The sequence below is a fragment of the Gavia stellata genome, chromosome 21, assembly GCF_030936135.1.
Source record: "Gavia stellata isolate bGavSte3 chromosome 21, bGavSte3.hap2, whole genome shotgun sequence".
Taxonomy (NCBI): domain Eukaryota; kingdom Metazoa; phylum Chordata; class Aves; order Gaviiformes; family Gaviidae; genus Gavia; species Gavia stellata.
The window spans coordinates 16,530,591-16,549,961 of record NC_082614.1 but is presented as its reverse complement, the minus strand read 5'-3'; the positions used below and the strand labels follow the sequence as shown (position 1 = coordinate 16,549,961).

At 53.9% G+C, this 19,371-nt stretch overlaps 1 protein-coding gene across 1 annotated transcript in view; it reads left to right on the top strand.

Annotated features, from left to right (window-relative positions):
* Nucleotides 1–9,835: 9,835 nt before the first annotated feature.
* The window catches only part of MN1 (MN1 proto-oncogene, transcriptional regulator), a 35,792-nt gene continuing 26,256 nt past the window's right edge, over nt 9,836–19,371 (top strand). Inside the window, exon 1 of the mRNA XM_059827860.1 lies at nt 9,836–13,259. Within this exon, the coding sequence (XP_059683843.1) occupies nt 9,836–13,259 (3,424 nt within the window). The remainder of the gene's footprint in view (nt 13,260–19,371) is intronic.

Here is a 19,371-nt window from a genome sequence, read left to right as displayed (position 1 = left end):
GATATTTTATCCACTGTTACTCTTGATAGACTCCTCTCCTCCTTGTTACCTGCTGCGGGCAGAATTCAATGCGCAAATACCAACAGCAAAGTTCTGGCACTTGCAATAATATGTTCAATGACTTCCACCTGAGGCATCGCCTACACGAGGACAAGCTGGACCCTTAATTTGACTTCAGTGAAATTCTGATAGTTCAAGTATACGCAGGATCCTGTATCACTTGCACTTCCTCTGAATAGTGGGTCGTGGTTCGGATGTTCCTCCCCTTTCCTCCATAGAGATGCACCTGAAGTGGCTGTTTTAATGTCTACAACCCTGCCAGGCAACAAAGGCAAGAATGATTTGCTGGTGTAAGGGAATGTATTTTACATTTTGCTTTGCAATGCACTCTGCTGACAGAACCTGGAAGTAGTTCTGCTATTGCCCTATGCCTTATTTTCTGGTACTTGTTCTTCTACTTGTTTTGATACTTGTTCTTGTACTTATTCTGCTTTGTTGCTCTTTTCCCCCATTTTTCCTAGATATGCTGTATTTTTCAAATGCAAATCTCAGCATGCACCTGCACAGTCCTAGCTGTACTAGTGCTACCCTTTAGGTCAGAGATCTGCCTTCCATGCTTCAGAGCAGCCAGGGTTTTGTTGTTGCTCTAAGCACAGTAAACTCAATTTTAAAACTTTATTCCTCAGGTTGGAGACACATTTTTTTCTAGAACCCCATCTGCCTTGTTTCTTTAATTTTTCTCTCTAAAATAGTATGGCTTTCTGTTTCAGAATTGCATATCCAGGACTTGAACAAGAAATTCAAGGTATTTGTTGAGTTTGAAATTCGCAGTGCTTTTCCAATCGCAGTTAAAATCTTGATTCACTAATTTATCAAATTTCCTAATTTTAAAAGCTTGTTTCTAGCACCCTCTAGAACAGTACCTAATGCTGTCGCTTCTTTTGCAGTGGGCTCTCTGTCTCCCTTGTTCCTTCTGGCCATGGAAATGCAGTCCAAGGTAAGTTAAGGGAACGTGATTATAAGGACTTCTGAAAAATCCAGTAGTCACCAGCTAAACTGTATCATAAAAAGAACCGAGCTACGCCAACAAGTGAAGTCCCTGAAAAAGCCTGGAAGCAAAATGGCTATAATTAAAACCTGAAAGCAACGACTTCATAAAGAAGTAAACGAAGAGGCGGGCTCTTTGTAAATGATGATCTAAAAAGTGTTCTGGGTTGTGAGACCTCATTTCAAATGTATTCATTAAATAATATTTGAATCATTTAACAGTTTGAACTCTACTGCACTGCTAATATCTTCAGGGGCTTTTTTTTTTTTCAGTAACAAAGAAGTCTTTGTTCCTGCTCTATGCTTGGGCTGTGCCTTGGATATTAGTTGGAAACCCGATAGCCTGACATCGCTAGAAGTCTGCGAGTACAATGTGAGTTGTCTGCAACAAGGATTAAATCAGGCCTTTTGTACCGAGATGCTGAGGGGCCATGTGATCTGGGAGAAGCGATGGTTATGGATGGCAGGAGATTTTTAACCCTTTGTGCCTGTGGCGGGCAGCCGGGGCGGGGGGAGTCTGCTGCTGGCAGTGTTTGCAGGGGAGGTGGCGGCCGGCGCTGCATAGGGGTAGCCAGGGCTGCTGGGTGCACCAACCATTAGTGTGCCCGAGTGATTCCTGTCAGAAAAGCAAATAATGCCTTACGTGGAGTGGATGAAATCCAGCCCCATCTGAAGGCCCATGTGGAGCTGGGATCCCTGGCTGGGGGTGCATGGGCACCTCCCCGCAGCGCCAGGTCCCCTGTGCTCTACTCCCAGCCCTGCCCATCCTGCTGGGGCTGGCTGCCGGGGGGTCAGCCTGCTGCCGGACCAAGCGCTCGCTGCCTTTGGGACGGCTCTTCACCAGTTTCTGTGGGCAGAGGCACTTTTTTTTGAACTGGACAAATCAGGACTACGAGCCAAGGTTCGCCAATGGCTCAGAAACGTAAGTCGTTCTGTAAAATCTTGTGAAGTAACATGATAAATAATAAATACAGGATTATCTTGATTTGCCTGGTGGCTTTGAATTCTGGGCCCCACGTTCTCAAGCGTACCTCTTGCCTGCAGGGTGTGCAGCTTGCTCTTCAGTCGAGACTGGGAGGTTGGGACCCTTAGGCAGGGAGCACCAGGAACAAGAGCCTCACCAAAGACCCCGAGGGCTGGTAGTGGGAAGGTACTGGCAGTGTTCAGCGGGCGGGCGTTAGACACAGTGAAAAGTGGGGGATGCTCAGACGCGTGGCCCCGTGGGAAGTTCTCCAAGAGAGCCCAATCTGGTCCATTCTGGGTGAGATCCTGTGAAACAGGGACATCTAAAACCGCATCCAGCAGCTCCTGCTGCTCCCCCAGCGCAGTCCCGCTCTGCCTGGGCAGAAAGACACTGTCTTGCAAGAGACAGAAGGGAAGGACTTGCAAATGCAGCATGTAAAATGTTTCAGGGATTTCAGGATGTAAAAAGGAAGCACTAAGGTGAACACTTTTGTGAAGCTAATGCTTAGGGAAAATTAAGTCATCAGGACTTTACAAAAAAGCCTCTGGTTCTCTCCTTTCACAATAGTTCAATTTATAAGATGATGAAAAATGAATTAACTTTAGTGGTTTGCTGGCATCACCCACAGTGAGCTAGACTTTCCAGATGCTCAAAGATCGTTCCTGCTCCACCAAACTTACACAAATTCCCGCCTGGTTCAAGTTTAAGAAAACAACAGAATGAAGTCAATCATACAAACTCCATCGTAAAATACCGAGGAGAGTTAAATACCGATTATCCATATAGAGAGGTACTATTTTTTATTTATGTTTCACTGAGTTATTTTAGGAAATAGAAGACTTTTACTGTTCCTGCAGCCAAACTAATTCTTTTGTGCTGTATATATGATCTAATTTCTTTTTTCCCCACCCCTCGCAATTAAATGTGTAACCCTATGATGTGTGTTTTAGAGATGGGAATTTGAAGGGGGGGAAAAAAAGCCCAAGCAGTATACTGTAGTACAATTGCCATAGACAGGAAAGTTTGCTTTCCTAGCATTTTTACTAACCGTACAATCTCAATGTTGTATTGTTTTAGCACTATCCTGGTTTTTAGTGATCTAAATTACAAAAATTTAAATGTGTTCAACATGTAAGTGCCCCATATGCTGTAAAGGTGTTCACCTAACTGACATAAATGGGACCCAATATACTTAACTGATGCAAAAAAGCTGTTTGCAGCAATGGAAAAAACATAACAATACTTTGAAAATATCATGATCCTGAAAAACCAAACACGAAAAATATACAGGTTAAGGTTGCAGAGATGTAAAGAAACTAAACCAGCCAACCAACCTTGCAGAAGAAACAAACAGGAAAATCTTCGAGAAGGGCTGAGTTCTGAAATAGCTGCCGATCTCTGTGGGAAACAACTGGAACAGTTTTAGTCCCTTAACTCTTATTATTCAGTTATGCATTTTTTAAAATGGGAAGCAGTCAAGTGTCTGAAGGAATTTGATTCAAACTTTCCAGAGAACAACATTGTTGGCAAAACTAAGCATGAAATATTTACATCGGTAAGGCAAACTTTTCAGAAAGTAAATGCAAATCAGGTTTTATGGATGACGTTATCTTTAATCTCGATTACAAAATAGTCACCTCCAGACATTCAAGAAGGACAAGAAGCGACAGAGGATCCCCGGACATCTTTACATGCCACCTTTCAGCGTCATCCCCAGCGCTGCCTGGCTCGGGAGGCCAGTGGTGCGATTGTCCCTGGAGAAAATCCCGCGGGAGCCCGCTAGACCCCATCTGACGCAGCCCTTCGCCTGCCGCTGGTCGGACCGCTGTGGGCACGGCCCATGCCACGTGGGGCCCAGGGATCTGCGCCCTTGTCAGAAAAGAGCACTTCCGTACCCAAAATTCCTTACCGTTCTCGCAAACTAAAGCAGGTGCACACAAATAAACATCTCCTCTGGAGGAATACCTTCCCTCATGATCCTGCTCTGCATTCGCTGCACTGTCAAATTCATCTAATGATTTTACATATTTGCCTTCTGAGTCGGTCAGTCACCGAGTTCGCTATAATTTTGAGAGGGAGGAGTTGCAATAGTTTCCCTAACTGTTCCAGGGAGAAATGTTGAAAACCTTCCCGATAATGTCAGCCACCAGACTTAGAGACCTGTCCTTCAAAATATTCAAATTCCTTTCATTGAAATATCCCCGCTAGGAGCAGAAATCACTGCCAAGAAAAACCTATCAGCTTTTTTGCAGAGTAACTGTTGGGATCCCGTGCTCTAAAGACAGGACTCATCGCTTTGGCTGGCACACGATGTGTAGCGGCAACCAAATGCTTTTTTGTGTTGTTCCAGATGGCTGCACTACCAAACACTGCAAAGGTTATTTAGTAGCTAAAATCTATATACCCGAAGCCTGACATATTAATGAAATGGCATCTTTACAGAGCTGGGGGTATGAACACCACAGAAAAGAAAGATGTGGTTTTGCTCGATGGAAGGGTTTAAAAGGCTTCTTGCTAATGGCTAGCTGGGCTAAAGTTTTTCTAGCATATGGGCTTGTTTTGTACAGTTTACGTGGTGGTTTCTTCGTTAGATTCTCAGTGGTAATGATGAGCCCACACAGTTGATTGCTGCAGGGAGAAAAAAATCATTCTGAATGGGTTTGCTGAATAATTATGAACTGAGCTGAACTCTTACATTTGCTTACTAATTGTATGTTTCATGATGTTTTATGTATGATGCATTCATTTTGTTAAAAAGGAATTTTTTTTTTGCTGAGCAGCAACTTTTCTCAGTGCAAGTTAAACCGGCACAGTGGAAAGAGCTGAATTCAAGTCTGATGAATTGATGTTGTCTGAATTATTTTTTTTAAAACATCAGCCCCACCATTTGGTTTTCCGAGCTTGCAATACGAAACCCAAAATTGTGCTATTGTCTTGAGAGCCGAAATAAATGAATCCCCTCAACTTTGGATTTGGCAGGAGCAATTACTATTGTTAATTTAGAAAATAATCCCCTGCAGCTACAACTATTTAAATAATGCCTTTCCCTGCTTCCCCCAAGATGACCAAAACCCAAAGACTGGAAGTAAAAATATGTTTTGTAAAATATACTTTTCACTACTCGGTACAATTTGAGAGAGGCTTCCTTCTGCTTGTCAGGGCGACTGGGACCCTTTGTGACCAAAGTGCTCCTGACTGTGCTGGTCACAGTCCAGTGGCACCCTCCTGCCGGCACACCCCAGCACGGCACTGGAAAGCCAGGAGGTGCACCGCAGGTTGGCAGCCCCGGGGCGTGTTTAGCCCAGAACAGGTTCCAAGTGAGAAACCAGGGTTGAGCCACTTTCCGACGTTTAAAAATAGTGAATGTTTATACTACGAGCATGTAGAACACTGCAGCTAGTATAGGACCTTACCATTTCAATCAACTCACTGTTTTTACTGTCAAAATATTTAGACTGATATTATTTCCATACTTGCCATCGGCCAGTTATAGTACTACTCCTGAGCCGCAGCTGGATCCACGCAGCGCTGCCGGCGATTTACCGTGCTGAAACTTTCAGTCTTAAAATTTGCTCCTGGAAGATACTGATGCCTAGGCCAGCGGTGGAGGAGCAAAAAAGCCTTCTGCTGATGCAGTCTGGGGAAGGAGCGAGCGGTTAGCTGCTGCTTGCAGAATACAGCAGCAAGCCTCGCTGCTGGCGCTGGTAGGGACCCCTGCGGTGGGCACAGACCAGAAAGGAGGAGGGAGGAGGATTAATGCTTGCCCAGAAGCATTTGAGATGGTCAGCCCATGGACCAAGGGAAGTGTCCATCCCTCTAACTGTATTCTCCCTCACAGCATCATTCTGCTCTTCCAGAGAGACAGTGCTTGCTCCGCTTGAGGAACAAACAGATTCCAGGAAATGCAAGGTGAATCTTCTAAATTAGTAAAAATCTGTCTTTTCTGAAGCGTTTGGTCTCTTCTGTGGAAGCCAACGTTACAGGAGGTATCTGTGAAAGCCACGACTCCCTGCTTTAGAAATGAGCTGCAATTTTGGAGAGGCTTGAGGTCCTTTCACATCAGCAAAGGTAATTCTTCACAGCAGAAATCCAGCTGCCTTCAAGGAGCAAGTAACTTTCTGCCACACCACTTTTGGTACAACTTTCATCGTATCCGCAGTACAGAGAGAGCAGACCATTTCCCCAGAGAAGCACCTGTACAGAAACACAACAATAAAGCCATGATAAGAAGGGTCAATCACAAATGAAACCCACCATGATTACAACAGTAAGTAACTCACTCCAATAATACTCCCGACAGATATATTGCCCAACTGGCATGTGGTATCTTACATGGGAAGTATCTTTCTATGCCGCCCTAGAGTGGACACACCAACAGAAAACGGATTCTAGCTGAGATGAAAGTGGTGTTACTTCTCCGGGGTGGATGCTTCACTCGCCGATCTGTCCCAGTGAGGCTGAGCACATTCCTTGCCCACATTAAAGACTTGCCAGCCAGAGAGCCTCAGCCCTATTGTGTGACTCTGTACTGGCAGGACTGGCATTAAAATGCCAATATTGTTTTGGTTTACAATGGTCTTGCTTGTTCTGTTGTGCTTACTGTTTTGATTGGCACTCTTAAAATTAATCCAGCTTTTTTCCTTTTCCTTTTTTTTTTTTTTTTAAATAATCCAGTTTTTAAATCGGATGCTATTTTGGCCAGAAAAACACTGGATAATAAGTGAATGCTAGTCTATGCATTACCATGTCAAGGCACTAACTAGTTCACGGGAAGAGCCGAGTGCATGACTGCATGCCACATCCGTACGCAGGAGCGAGCGGGGTACCACCTCTCCGCGCAGTTCCTTCGTATCCCTGCAGGCCTGCCCTTGGCAGCCACAACCCGGCACTCGGCAGACCTGCTGCTCTTAGTGTTTGGAAAACAACTACTTGGGAGCAAAAGCCAAAGCATGTTAATGCCATTCCTATGAGGTACAAACTTCGAAAAATCCCATTATGTGACAGAGAAGTCGTTCCCACACTAATACTAATAGACAAGTCTCCTCAACGAAAGTGTTCTCCTCTCCCTGCCGTCAGGAAACCATGTTACATCTATCGTGAGCTTTGTGCCCAGCCCGCACCCGCCCTGCTGCCCACGCAGCCCGCACGCCGGGGCCAGCGCGGGCACAACCACGCTTTCTGTGCTTTCTGCGCAGCGAGTGGCCCCTCGCCCGACCCCAGCTTGAGCAGAGTGAGGCGGAGGCACTGCGAGTACGCGCCAGGCACGTTTCCCAGAGCATAGTGCATCAAGGGGGCTTGTGTGCTTTAGGAACTAGTTTCTCTGCCAGGATGGGGTCTGGCTCCCGTGACAGAGCGTGGAGAGAGCTGTTCTGGTGGAGCTGGGACAGGCCGTGGGCAAGCGATCCATCACGATTTCCCTCTCCCGCTAGCTCTGGAGTGAGCGGGGCCGAGCCCCGATGCCAACGCAGGACCCAGCATAGGGGTGGCGTTAATCAGGTCCTGCCCCGATGCCTGCACCCCGAGGGACAGGCGCTCGCCCCGGGCCCGGAGCCGTCCTGCGCCCACTGAGGCAGCACAAGGAGCGGGAAGGGGGCCCCGAGGGGGCTGTCCCGAGGCCCGGCTCCGAGAGCTCCTGTCCGCCGGGCCCAGCTGCCTGGCGGCAAGGCGGGGCGGTTCGGCGGGGCAGGGCTGACCCGGCAGCCCAGGCTCCCCCAGAGCCGCCCCCGGCGAAGCGCGGGCCGGGGGCCGAACGCCGGGGCGGTGGGCTGCCCGCCCGAGGCCGCCTGAAGGCGGCAGGGCGGACCGGAGAGGGTCACGGCGGAGGGGAGCCGCGGCGCCGGACGGCCGGCGCCGGCGCCCCGGGACAGCACCGGGCAGCCGGTCCCGGCGCCGCCGCGGAGCCCGCCGCCCCCCGGGACGCGGCCCCGTCCTTCCGCGGCGGGGGCTGAGCGCGGCCCTCGGCCCGCCCCGCCAGGCCCGGCTGCCCGCCGTCGCGGCGGCCCGGCCGCCTGCCTGCGCGGCGCGGGGGTGCGGCCCAGCCAGGCCGGGCCGCGCTGAGCCGGGCCGGGCCGGGCCGGGCCGCGCCGCCGGGGCGGACGCCAGGGGGCGCTGTGCCCGTTCGGAAGAGCCGGCTCCGACGGCGCGCACGCAGGCGCAGAGGGAGCGCGGCGGCTCGGGGCCGTCCCCGCCGCGGGGCCTCGGCGGGGTGCGGGGCCGGGCCGCGGTCGGGCGGGCAGCCGTCAGTCCGGAGCGCTGCCGCGCTGCGGGGACACGGGCGCAGGGGGCGGCGGCTCCCTCCCTGCCCCCGTGGCCGCCGCTCCCGTTGCGAACGAGGCTTTCCCTTATCCCTTTGTGCCGCTGCCGGGCCGCGCGTGCTTCATTTTCTGCCCTGGTGCCAGCCCCGCACCCCGGGCCCTGCGCCCCCCCTTGTCACTTTGCTAAGTAATAATTTCCACGTCCAATTCCATTTCTTCTCTAGTTCTGAAATCTCCAAGCCATCAGCAAGGAGGATAGTTCACATGAAAACTAATTACACAAAATCAATATTTAATCACAGCGCAGCATCCTGATCCTGCAGAAAAAAATCCCTTTAAAACTCTCCTGCCATATACAAATACTTCTCGGCCGCTTATTTATAGATCTCATTTTTTTGGTGGGAGTAATTTTCATTTTTTTAAACCATCGACATGTGCGAGCCGTGAACACCTGAAGCGCCTTATCCTGCCGGCTGCTTTTAACCCCCCGGACCTGATGGATGTTTTCCCCTCCGGGGAGCCCGGGCTCTGACATCCCCGCTCCCGCTATAACGCCCGGGCGCAAGCGGGGCGCCGGGCCGCCCGGCTCCCTGGCGCGGCTCCAGCTGCTGGCCCGGGCGGCCCCGACGGGGCGCGCCGCTCGGCGAGCGGCTGGGGGCTCGCGGGCGCTGCCGGGTCCGTCGGGACAGCGGGGCCGCCGGGAGCCGTCCCGCGGCTGCGAGCCGGGAGCCATCCCAGCCCGGGGCTATCGGGCGGGTTTCGCCCGGGCGGGCAGGACGGGGTGGCTGGCAGCGCGGGGCTGGCCGTGCCCGGCGGGCGGCGCGGGCCTCAGGTGCCGCCGGTGGGTTCCAGCCCCGGTGCCCTCCGCCCCGCCCGCTCCGGGACCCCGCCGCCGGCAGCGCGGGGCTCGGTGCGGCTCCCCGGCCGCCGGCGCTCCGTGCGCCGCGGCCACGGGGAGCGGGCCGGGCCGGGCCGGGCGGCAGCGAGCAGCGCCGAGCGGAGCGGAGCCGGGCAGCGCCGAGCCGCGCCGAGCCGAGCCGAGCCGCGCCGGGGCGGGGCGGCGCGGCGGAGCCACCTTAACGGCGAGCCCCGCCCCGGGCCGCGCGGCGCTCATTGGCGCAGCCCCGATGGCTGAAATTCATCGCTGAAATGCAAAACTTGTTGCTGCTCCGCCAGCGCCGGGTGAGAGCGAGGGAGCGCGCAGGGGAGCGCGGCGCAGCCCTCCCAGCGCCCGCACGCAGCGCCGGCCCCGCCGCCCGCCCCGGCCCCGCCGCCGCCGGAGCCCTGCGAGCCGCGCACGGCGGGCCGGCGATGCGGCGCGCAGCTCCCGGGCGCCGGAGCCTATGAGCGGCGGCGCGCCGCCCCGTCGGCTCTCGGGCAGCGCAGCGCGGCCGGCGCCGGGCGGCAGCGAGCGGCGAGCCGCCGGGGTGAGCGCGGGCGGGCGGCCGGTGCCAGCGGCGCGGCGGCGCGGCAGGATGTGAGCGGGGCGGCCGAGCGGCGGCCGGCGCGGCGGGGAGCGGGACGGCGGAGCGGCGCGGAGCGGCCATGCCCTTCTGAGGAGCCGCGCAGGATGTTCGGGCTGGAGCAGTTCGAGCCGCAGAGCAGCAGCCGGAGCGGCGGGCAGGCGGAGCGGGGTTTCGGCCAGCCCGGACTGAGCATGAGCGCGCACTTCAAGGCGCCGGCCTTCCCCGGCGGCGGCCCGGCGGCGGCGGCGGTGGACCCGGCCCTGGGCGCGCTGGGCGAGCCGCCCCTCCTGGGCATGAACATGAGCCTGGCCGGGGACGCCTACGGCTTCCCGGGCCGCGGCCCCGCCGAGCTGCACGGCGGCGGAATGCAGCCGCCGGTGCACGGCTTCTTCGGCGGGCAGCAGCCGCACGGCGGCCACGGCGGCGCCCACCACCCCCACCAGCACCCCCCGCACTTCGGCGGCAACTTCGGGCCCGACCCCGGCGCCTCCTGCGTGCACGGCGGCCGTCTCCTGGGCTACAGCGGCGCGCTGGGCGGGCAGACGGCGTTCGCCGACGGCTACGAGCACATGGCTGAGAGCCAGGGCGGCGAGGGCTTCGGGCAGCAGCGCCCCGGGAACCTGCCCGACTTCCAGCACCACAGCGCCGGCGCCTCCGGCCACGCCGTGCCGGCGCCCTGCCTGCCCCTCGACCAGTCCCCCAACCGCGCCGCCTCCTTCCACGGGATGCCAGCGGCCGGCTCCTCCGAGCCCCACGGCCTGGAGCAGCGGCGGCTCCCCGCGCAGGGCAGCGTGGACTCGCTGGAATACAATTATCCCGGCGACGGCCCCGCCGGCCACTTCGAGCTGCCCGTCTTCTCCCCGTCGGAGCCCGAGGGGCAGCTGCCACACTACGGCGGCGGGCGGCAGGTGCCGGCGGGCAGCAGCTTCGCGGGGGCGCCTGCCCTGCCCCGGGCGCCGGGCATGGCCGTGGCCAAGGCGCACCCACCGCAGCAGCACGGCGTCTTCTTCGAGCGCTTCGGGGGAGCGCGGAAGATGTCCGCCAGCCTGGAGCCGGGGGCCAGCGCCAGGCACCCGCTGATGCAGCAGCAGCAGCCGCCGCAGCAGCCGCCGGGCTTGCTGGCCAGACAGAACTCCTGCCCGCCAGCCATCCCTAGGCAACAGCAAACAGAAGCCAACGCTCCCAACCCCAACCTGCAGGACAATGGGCCCATAATGCAGAACCAGCATGCACAGTTTGAATACCCTATTCACAGACTGGAGAACAGGAATATGCATCCCTACACCGACCCTGTGTTTAATATGCAGCACCCTCCTCCGCAACAGCCACCAAATCAAAGACTGCAGCACTTCGATGCCCCCTACGTGAGCGTCGCCAAGAGGCCGCGGTTCGACTTCCCCGGCAACCCCGGCGTCGAGCGCTGCGCCTCCTGGGGCAGTGGCATGCATGGGCCCGCCATGGAGAGCCACCTCTCCCCGACGGCCTACCCCGGCCTGCCGGGCGAGTTCACCCCACCGGCACCTGAGGCCTTTGGGGGGCCGCTGCCGCATGGTGGCCCCGAGCACCCGGCGCTGGCGCAGCGCCAGAACGCGGCCCTGGTGATGAAGCAGATGGCCTCGCGCAGCCAGCAGCGCCTGCGGCCGCCCAGTCTGCAGCAACTGGGGCATCACGGTGAGGTGGGCCCGCCCGGCGGCCTGCCCCCACCCGCCTTTGAGCGGGAGGCCAGCAGTGGCGGCCGCAGCTTCGACCCGCCGGCGCCACACCTGGCCCCTGACAGTGCCTGGTTTGCGGGGCCGCCGCCGCCTGGGGAGCTGCTGCCGCGGCGCATGGCGGCACCAGGGCTGCCGGCCGAGGCGGCCCCCCACGAGCTGGGCCTGCAGACGGGCGGCGCCGCCGTGCTCTTCCGGCCGGGCACCGGCGGGCTGGGGCTGCAGGAGCCGCTGCGGATGGCGGGCGACGGGCCGGCGCAGGCCCTGCCCTCGCCCGGCGTCCACCCGCCCTTCGCGCCTGCCATGGGCGGCCTCTCGCAGCTGCAGTCGCCGGGCGGCGGCGTGGCACTGCCCAGCGCCCCCGCGGAGCGCCGCGGCCCCGCCGACTTTGCCACCCAGCCCGGCTTCCCCTTCGCAGCAGCGGCACGGCAGCCGGCAGCCCACGGGGCCGCACCCACCCTCAGCGCCTCGCCAGGTGCCTACCCACCACCCCCGCCTGAGTTCCCCCCGCCACCGCCGCCACGGCCTGCCGCCAGCAAGCTGGGCGCCCTCTCACTGGGCTCCTTCAGCAAGCCGGCCAGCAAGGACAACGTCTTTGGGCAGAGCTGCCTGGCCGCCCTCTCCACCGCTTGCCAGAACATGATCGCCAGCCTGGGCGCCCCCAACCTCAACGTCACCTTCAACAAGAAGAGCCCGGCTGAGGCGAAGCGCAAGCTCAGCCAGGCCGAGCCCGACCCACCGCCACCCGCCGCCCCAGACTACTTCCCAGCAGGGCCGCCCGCGGGTGGGGGTGGCGCAGGCAAAGCGCCGGGCACTGCCCCACTGCTGCCCGCCGAGAGCAGCCTCTCGCCCGGCTACGCGCTGGAGCCGGCGGCCAGCGGTGAGGGGAAGGCGGGCAGCGGGCGGGGGCGGGGCCGCCGGAAACGGGACAGCGGGCACGTCAGCCCCGGCACCTTCTTCGAGAAGTTCTCGGCTGCGGAGGGCGGCGGGGCTGGTGTCAGCCCGGGGCAGCCGGCGGTGCCGGCGGCGGCGGGGGGCCCGCCGGGGACTGCGGGCGCGGAGCGCGGTGGGGGTACCCCCCACGACAAGCCCCTGACCTCACCCTCCTGGGGCAAGGGTGGCGAGCTGCTGCTGGGGGAGCAGCCTGACCTGATGTCCTCCCTGGACAGTGGCATCCAGAGCGTGACCAAGTCGGACGGCAGCTCCCCGCACGTGGACTTTCCCGACGAGGTCAGCACCAGCTACGGCAATGAGGACGAGGTGTCCTCCAGCTCCGACAATGCCGCCTCCAAGCCCACCCGCAGCCCGCTGCTGGGCGGCTCGCCCAAGCTGCCCCGCGGGGAGCACGCACTTCTCAATGGACAGAAGCCCCTGGCCCTTGGCCTCCTCAGTACGTCTACCTCGACCCCCGACAGCTACGGGCTCAGCACCACGGCGGGCGCCCACCCTGGCACGCCGAGCATGGAGCAGGTGCGGACCCCCACGAGCACCTCGGCCCAGGACGAGATCCACCCCTTGGAGATCCTGCAGGCGCAGATCCAGCTCCAGCGGCAGCAGTTCAGCATCTCGGAAGACCAGCCCTTGGGGCTGAAGAGCAAGAAGGGGGAGTGCGCAGGGCAGAACGGGGACAGCGACCTGGGCAGCTGCTGCTCGGAGGGCGTTAAGGGCGCCATGAGCACCATCGACCTGGACTCCCTGATGGCGGAGCACAACTCCACCTGGTACCTGCCCGGCGAGAAGGCCCTGATGGAGGGGCAGGAGGAGGACAAGCCCATGGTGCCCTGGGAGAAGCCCAAGCCCACAAACCCCAGCAAAGAAGGTATTGATTGTCCCGCCCGGGTGCTGGCCCACGCGGGGATGGTGGGCTGCTCAGGGAAGGGGAGGTGGTGGCGCTCTGGCCCTGGCGTGCTGGACGCACGCTGGCCTCAGACCCGCTCCACCCTTGGGGGGGACTGTGGTGGGTGCCGGGTGCCTTCCCGCACCGGGCTGGGGCTGCGGGATGCCAGGTGGCTCTGTCGGGGCAGCGGACTGTGGGGACGAAGTGCCTGCTGCCCGGACGGCCCTGGGTGCCGGCCGGCCCTGCGGCAGTCTCTGCTGCCAGTCCCCGTCCCCATCGTGCCTCCTGGGGAGCAGCTGCTGAGGGCTGCGGCAGCCTGGGCTGGCGCAGGGCTCCCCGGGGTGCTGAGCAGAGGGTCTCCCGGCAGAGCCCCAGCCAGGCACGCTCCTGGGCCTGGGGTGCCGTGGAGGGGGGCTGCAGGCGTGGGGTGCCGAGGAGGGGGGTCCCCGCGGAGCCCCGCCTAGCATGGGGTGCGGAGCAGTGGGCTCCCCGCAGAGCCCCGTGTCAGCTGAGCCTTCCAGCCATTTCCCCCAAACTGTTACAGAGATCTTCCTAAACCATGAAAAGACACATTTGTTCGTGGTGCTGTCCCTCCGATTCCAGGTATTTCCCTGCTTGCATGAAAAGCTACTAGCAGTGAGATGCCGAACTGAAAGGCTCTCAACGTTTTTTTTTTTTTCTTTAATAGAAAGGCAATTTAAAATAAGGCTCTGGGTCTGCTGGTATAAAAAACTTGCTTAGTTGACAGATGTTTAATTTCTACATTAGTTGTCATTTTTGATCCTTCCCTGTGTCCACAGGGCATCATAATTCCCCAGGCTCAGGAAAAAAATATTTCAATGGAAAGCCCTCTATTTTAAAAGCTGTTTAAGATAAAGACGATTATAGATTCAATTGGCTTTTACTTTATCTTATCAAAGCCATATTTTCCAAGCCACCTGACCGTGTGTGTGAATATTACAATAGATGCATGTGCATGTGCCTGCTGTATGAATGCACGCAGGCAATTTTTTATGTGCTATAAGTACACGTGCATAATTTACGCGATAGAAACTCATTATTCGTGCCTAGGAAAGTTGATGTTTTGGTACTGCTGGGGTAGTTCGAAATTGTTTTCGTTACATCTGGTTGTACAGACTGAGTTTTTACAGTCCTCCGCATTTAGTAATTTTGCTAAGAAAGCTGGTGGGAAAATCAAAAGGGAGCTGATTTGAAAACTGGGCAATTTCCTACCCCAGTTCTGGTTGGCTTTCCAGCTTCGGCTTTCTGAAGCGTGAATCCTAGCCCCCACGGTTTGTCTCTTTGTTCATGTTTAATGCCCAGCGCAGGAGACTCTCATTTCAAGCGGGGGTGTTTAGCATGCACAGCAGACTCTAGGAAGCCCATCAGCATTCTCCATGCTTCACCCAGGCAAGGACATAAATTGGTTTGTTTGGGGCCCTTCTTTTCCATTTTTAAATGGAGTTGCACACAGCATCCTTCCTGGCCCCTTCTCTTTTATTGTTTCTTGTACACAACATCTAGATCTGACTGGATCAATAGCTAGTTAGCACAAATCACAGTTCCTGTCACTTCTACCTTGGCAGACTCGAACACATATATACGTTCTCTCAGAACACCCCCCCTCCCCGTTATGTGTGCCCTCTCACACGCACACACGCACACAGATATGCAGATCTACACACCGTGCTGTGTTTAGAAACAGATTTTAAAAGAGTAGCTAATTCCACAGATCTTAATTTCATGCCTTAAAAAAAAAAATCCTGAGCAGTGATTTAATCCTGAACAGCACATTTATTAAAAGTGTAATTTGGCTTAAAATTCTGTATATTTTGTGTGTATGTGTCATACGGAGCGATGCTTTCTTTAACATCTTTAACAGCACTCCTACGTTCACTTTGATCACCGCTATTCTTAGTAACATCTAGTGAAATAAGTAATTGCTTTCTGGTCGCGATAACCACAATGTTGCTGTTAAAACAGTTCATCGCTTGGAAGGAAAACCGTTTAATCAGTGTTCCTATATAAGGATATGGTTTAGTATTTTGGAGGCTTAACATAAAATAGCAAACCAGTTTTACAACAGTGCGCAGAGGCACTCATTTTGTTTCACACTTTAGTCACTTGAAGGATTTGAATGGACTGGTTCTTCGGATGAGGAAATTCATATAGACCAGTGGAGAATTTACTTCAACCGTTGTTGGAAGTGCTAAAGACACAATAGGTGAGACAAAACAGGCTGTTCTCCTCGGTCGGTAGAAATAATTTAACTTTACATTGCCATCCCCCCGAGTGTTTGAAACTGTGTGTAAGAGAAGGTTTTATTTATCCAGTGATGGAGATTTTAAACCTGTTTAGTCGACTGGGATTTGCATCCGTGGTATTTGTTCCAGCAGTTCCCCAGGGTACGCGTGCAGGGTGAATGTGCAGGCTTCAGACAGCACTCCTCCAAATTTCAAGCAGTTCCTAAATGTGCTTAATACTGTGCTGAGGGAGTGTTCACCATTTCGTAGTAATGTGGAATATTAAGAGTGAGATTAGTCGTTAGACCCAAGTTCCCTCACCAACACATAGGCATTGTTGGTGGGCTTCTTAATTACACCTGCCGTGATGGGAGGGAAAGTGTTTGGTGATTTATTCCTATTGTGGCACGGCGGCAATCTGCACTGGCTGCTCCGCGCGCTCCGGGCAGGGCGGAGGAAGGGACAGCGGGTCTCGGTGGGCACGTTCCCCCTCGGCGGAGCACTGGCTTCCCGCTGCTCTCCTCCCGCGGCGCGGAGCGAGTGCCAGGGAGCGGAGGCTCCAGCTTCGCTGCTGGCTGTGGAGGGGCAGCTTTGAACCGGACGGGCTCCCCGAAATGCAGCAGAATCGGGAACTGTTCAAATACTCCGTTAATGCCCGGATTAGGGGGAAACAACTTGTTTGAGTTGTTTTAATGGCTGGTCGGATTCCTTATAGCTCATCTCTTTTTTCTCGTAATAGCATTAAAATGATTTGCTAATATCGAGCAATCTGTGTGAGCTGTGAGTTTTAAAGGTAGACACCTGTGCTGTAGGTGCCCGTGTACCATGCACACACCTACATCATTTAGTGATAGCCTTTAGTGAGTTCTGTGCATGTCTTCGCATTTTGTTTCTGAATTTAACGTTATTAATGCTGGCTGGACATCGCTCTTTGCTGAAATGCGATTTTCTGTAAGGAGTTTTCTCTGATACATCGTTTCTTGCACTAACATGTTTTATGTGAAGTGGCTGATGGTTTGGGGTTTTTTTCCCCCCAAAACGCTTTCTAGAATTTCACGCTTTCTTCTGCCATGCAGCTAGAGCCGCGAGTGAGATATAATAATACTGAGTCTAGAGAGGTCGTGTTGGCTTCAAACCCCGCAGCTCTAGCTAACAAAGAATAACCAGATCAAATTCACTTAAAAACCCAGGGCCAGTTTAATGGGTTTTTGCTTTGCCTGGTTTGACTGAACCAGAAGAATTTCCCCTTCGGCAAAATGTTGATTAGTATTCTCTAGAAACCCAGTAATTACGTTCTGGTGGGCTTTTGTTTTCAGTTTTTAATTGAAATTTTGAAGGTCCCATACTGCAGATGTCAGGTGAAGACATCAATACGTAACCTAGAACCATGCAGGTGTTGACTGGAAGAAATGAGAGTGTATTCAGTTGCTCGGTGGCCGTTGGGCTCGTCTGTCCGAGCTGATGGGCACGTGCAGTGCAGCACAGTTAGTTTTCATCTTTGAGTTCCTGTTGATATTTCATCGTAACATCGAACCTATCATTTGAATGAGCCAGCAGGCCAAAACTCTTGAGGAAGCAGCATGTAACGTTTGTAAATTACTACCAAATACGTTAACAAAGGTCAAATTTGGTCCAGATGCGTCTAGGAGCCTTTGTTTGCTTTCTCTTCCTAGTATGTTCCGCTGCGTGCTCTTATTTTAAATACTGCTACATTCTTTCAGAGGCTTTACCAAGGGACTAGGTTTGTTTACTGAGGCCGAGTTTGTCAGATGTCTTGTGAGGTATTTCAAACACTTAAATATCACTGAAAGCAGTATGTGATTTGGAACGGGTTTGTGGTGTAGTAAGGGTTGTTGGAAATGAGTTCACTGACGAAGCTCAGCACACTTTGCAGCGATGGATCTGTGATTCCTGATGCTGCTTTGTGTGCTTGAAGGGGCTGTTTAAACTTTCACAAGGAATTTTAACAATTAGTGAAAAAATGCTATTACCTTTGCCAAGAAGTTACGCGATATACTCCACAGATATGAAATACACATCTTTAATAAACGATCTGGATTAGCATGCAGATTTATGAGGAAAGAATACTCCCGTTGCATATCGTAGGAGAGAATTCAGTGTGCATTAGATTTGGGTTTAATACGATCTTTTAAACTCTTCTGACACGTTAAAAAAAAAATGGAGAGGTTGCCCCTGCATGGCTTGGCTTCATGTGAATGACAGTAATACTTTATTGTTTACTTTGACTGGCTATCATTTTTAATACTATCTACTAGAAAATGGTCCTGTTTAGAAATGTTTTCCTTTGTTTTATAAACCTTCTGCAGCAGTGTGTTTGCAGACCTTTATGGCAAATACTAGAGAAGGCAAGGGGCAGAGTTTTCAATAGCATTTGCTATCGCTGCTTTAATGCACTAAGATATTTAATGCAGAAAGTGTGTGGATTCATTCAGTAACTACCACAGCTGCTCTATTTGCCTTTACATCCATCCATCTGTCTGTCTATCTATTAATTTTTGGTCATTAGATTTACCTGTTCTGCTCATTTTAGTGGACAGTCTAGCTGTATTTGAATTAATGCAGATCACAAATTTGGTTTGTGTCACAATGTTTTCTTTTACCAAAGTCTGCTATAACGGCACGTTTAGTTGTGAGGTTGGTTTTAACTGGATTGTTTTGTACACACCTAGTGTGGGAAAGTGCGTGAGACAGACTTTGGGGGATATACGTCTTGAAATTGGTGTGTGAATGTGCTTCAGATCTTTACATATGATGTAAAAGGAAATGAATTAGACTTAATATTTATATATGAGCTTAGATGAGAGCATAGATTTATTCTGTTCTGTGATGTATTACACCATGTCTGCTCTTAATTTTTAACGTGCAGTACCTGGGTTTTTTACCAATGACCTAGTGGAATGCTCTGCCATAAAACTGCAAATATTTTTTGCCAAAAAATGTTACTCATCAGCAATACCTACAAATACAGTTTGTTGTTAGTTGTATAGAGCAAAGGATAAGGCATCAAACAAAAGTCTAACCTAAAAGTGTATAGCTGCTTTTATTTGTAAGAGCTGACTCCAAGATTCTGCAATGTTCTGTACCAGGGAGAGGTTCTGGTACAGCAAAATGTCTTTATGTGGCCATATAAAATTTTAGTACTAGGCAAATTACTGTACATTTTTAGTCTGTGGTTTCTTGTGTGTCTCTATTAAATACGAGTAGAGTATCCACAGAAAGCATGAAGCCAGCTCTAAAATGAATCTTCAGGTGGCCTAACACACACTGCTTTAATGCTAAATTTACTGAAATATCATAAACAGTTTAATTACGTAATTCCTCGAGCACATTGAGAATATCAAAAGAGACCAGTCAGATTACAGGTAGTGGCATCCTTCCCTGTTTTGTCACTAGCGTGAAATATATCGTCTTAATGTGTTTCGGGCTGGAGCACTTCGTATGCAGACAGCATGGCTAACGTGCGTCAGGCGCCGGATACCTGCCTGTCCGTCGCGGCCGCTGCTCCAGCCAGCAGCCGGCTTTCTGTCTAACTGTTCGGGTTTTTCCGCTGAAGAATCTAGGCCCTTGAAAAGAACAAAGTTTGCACCTGTAAATACACGCTTATAGTTTGCAGGAGATTTTGAAGACTGATGTGTCAGTGTTTTTTCAAATACAGAATTACTCTTGTTTCATTTACTTGAGGGGCATTTTTAAAAGAGGGAGCTTCCCTTAAAGAGGCATATTTAGAACATGGCTTGCTTGCGCACTTCCTCAGCATCAGTTCTTGGGTAGGGGGCACGGGGCAAGGAGCCCTACGGAAATGAAACAGGTGAAGCTGTGGAATCTTCCAG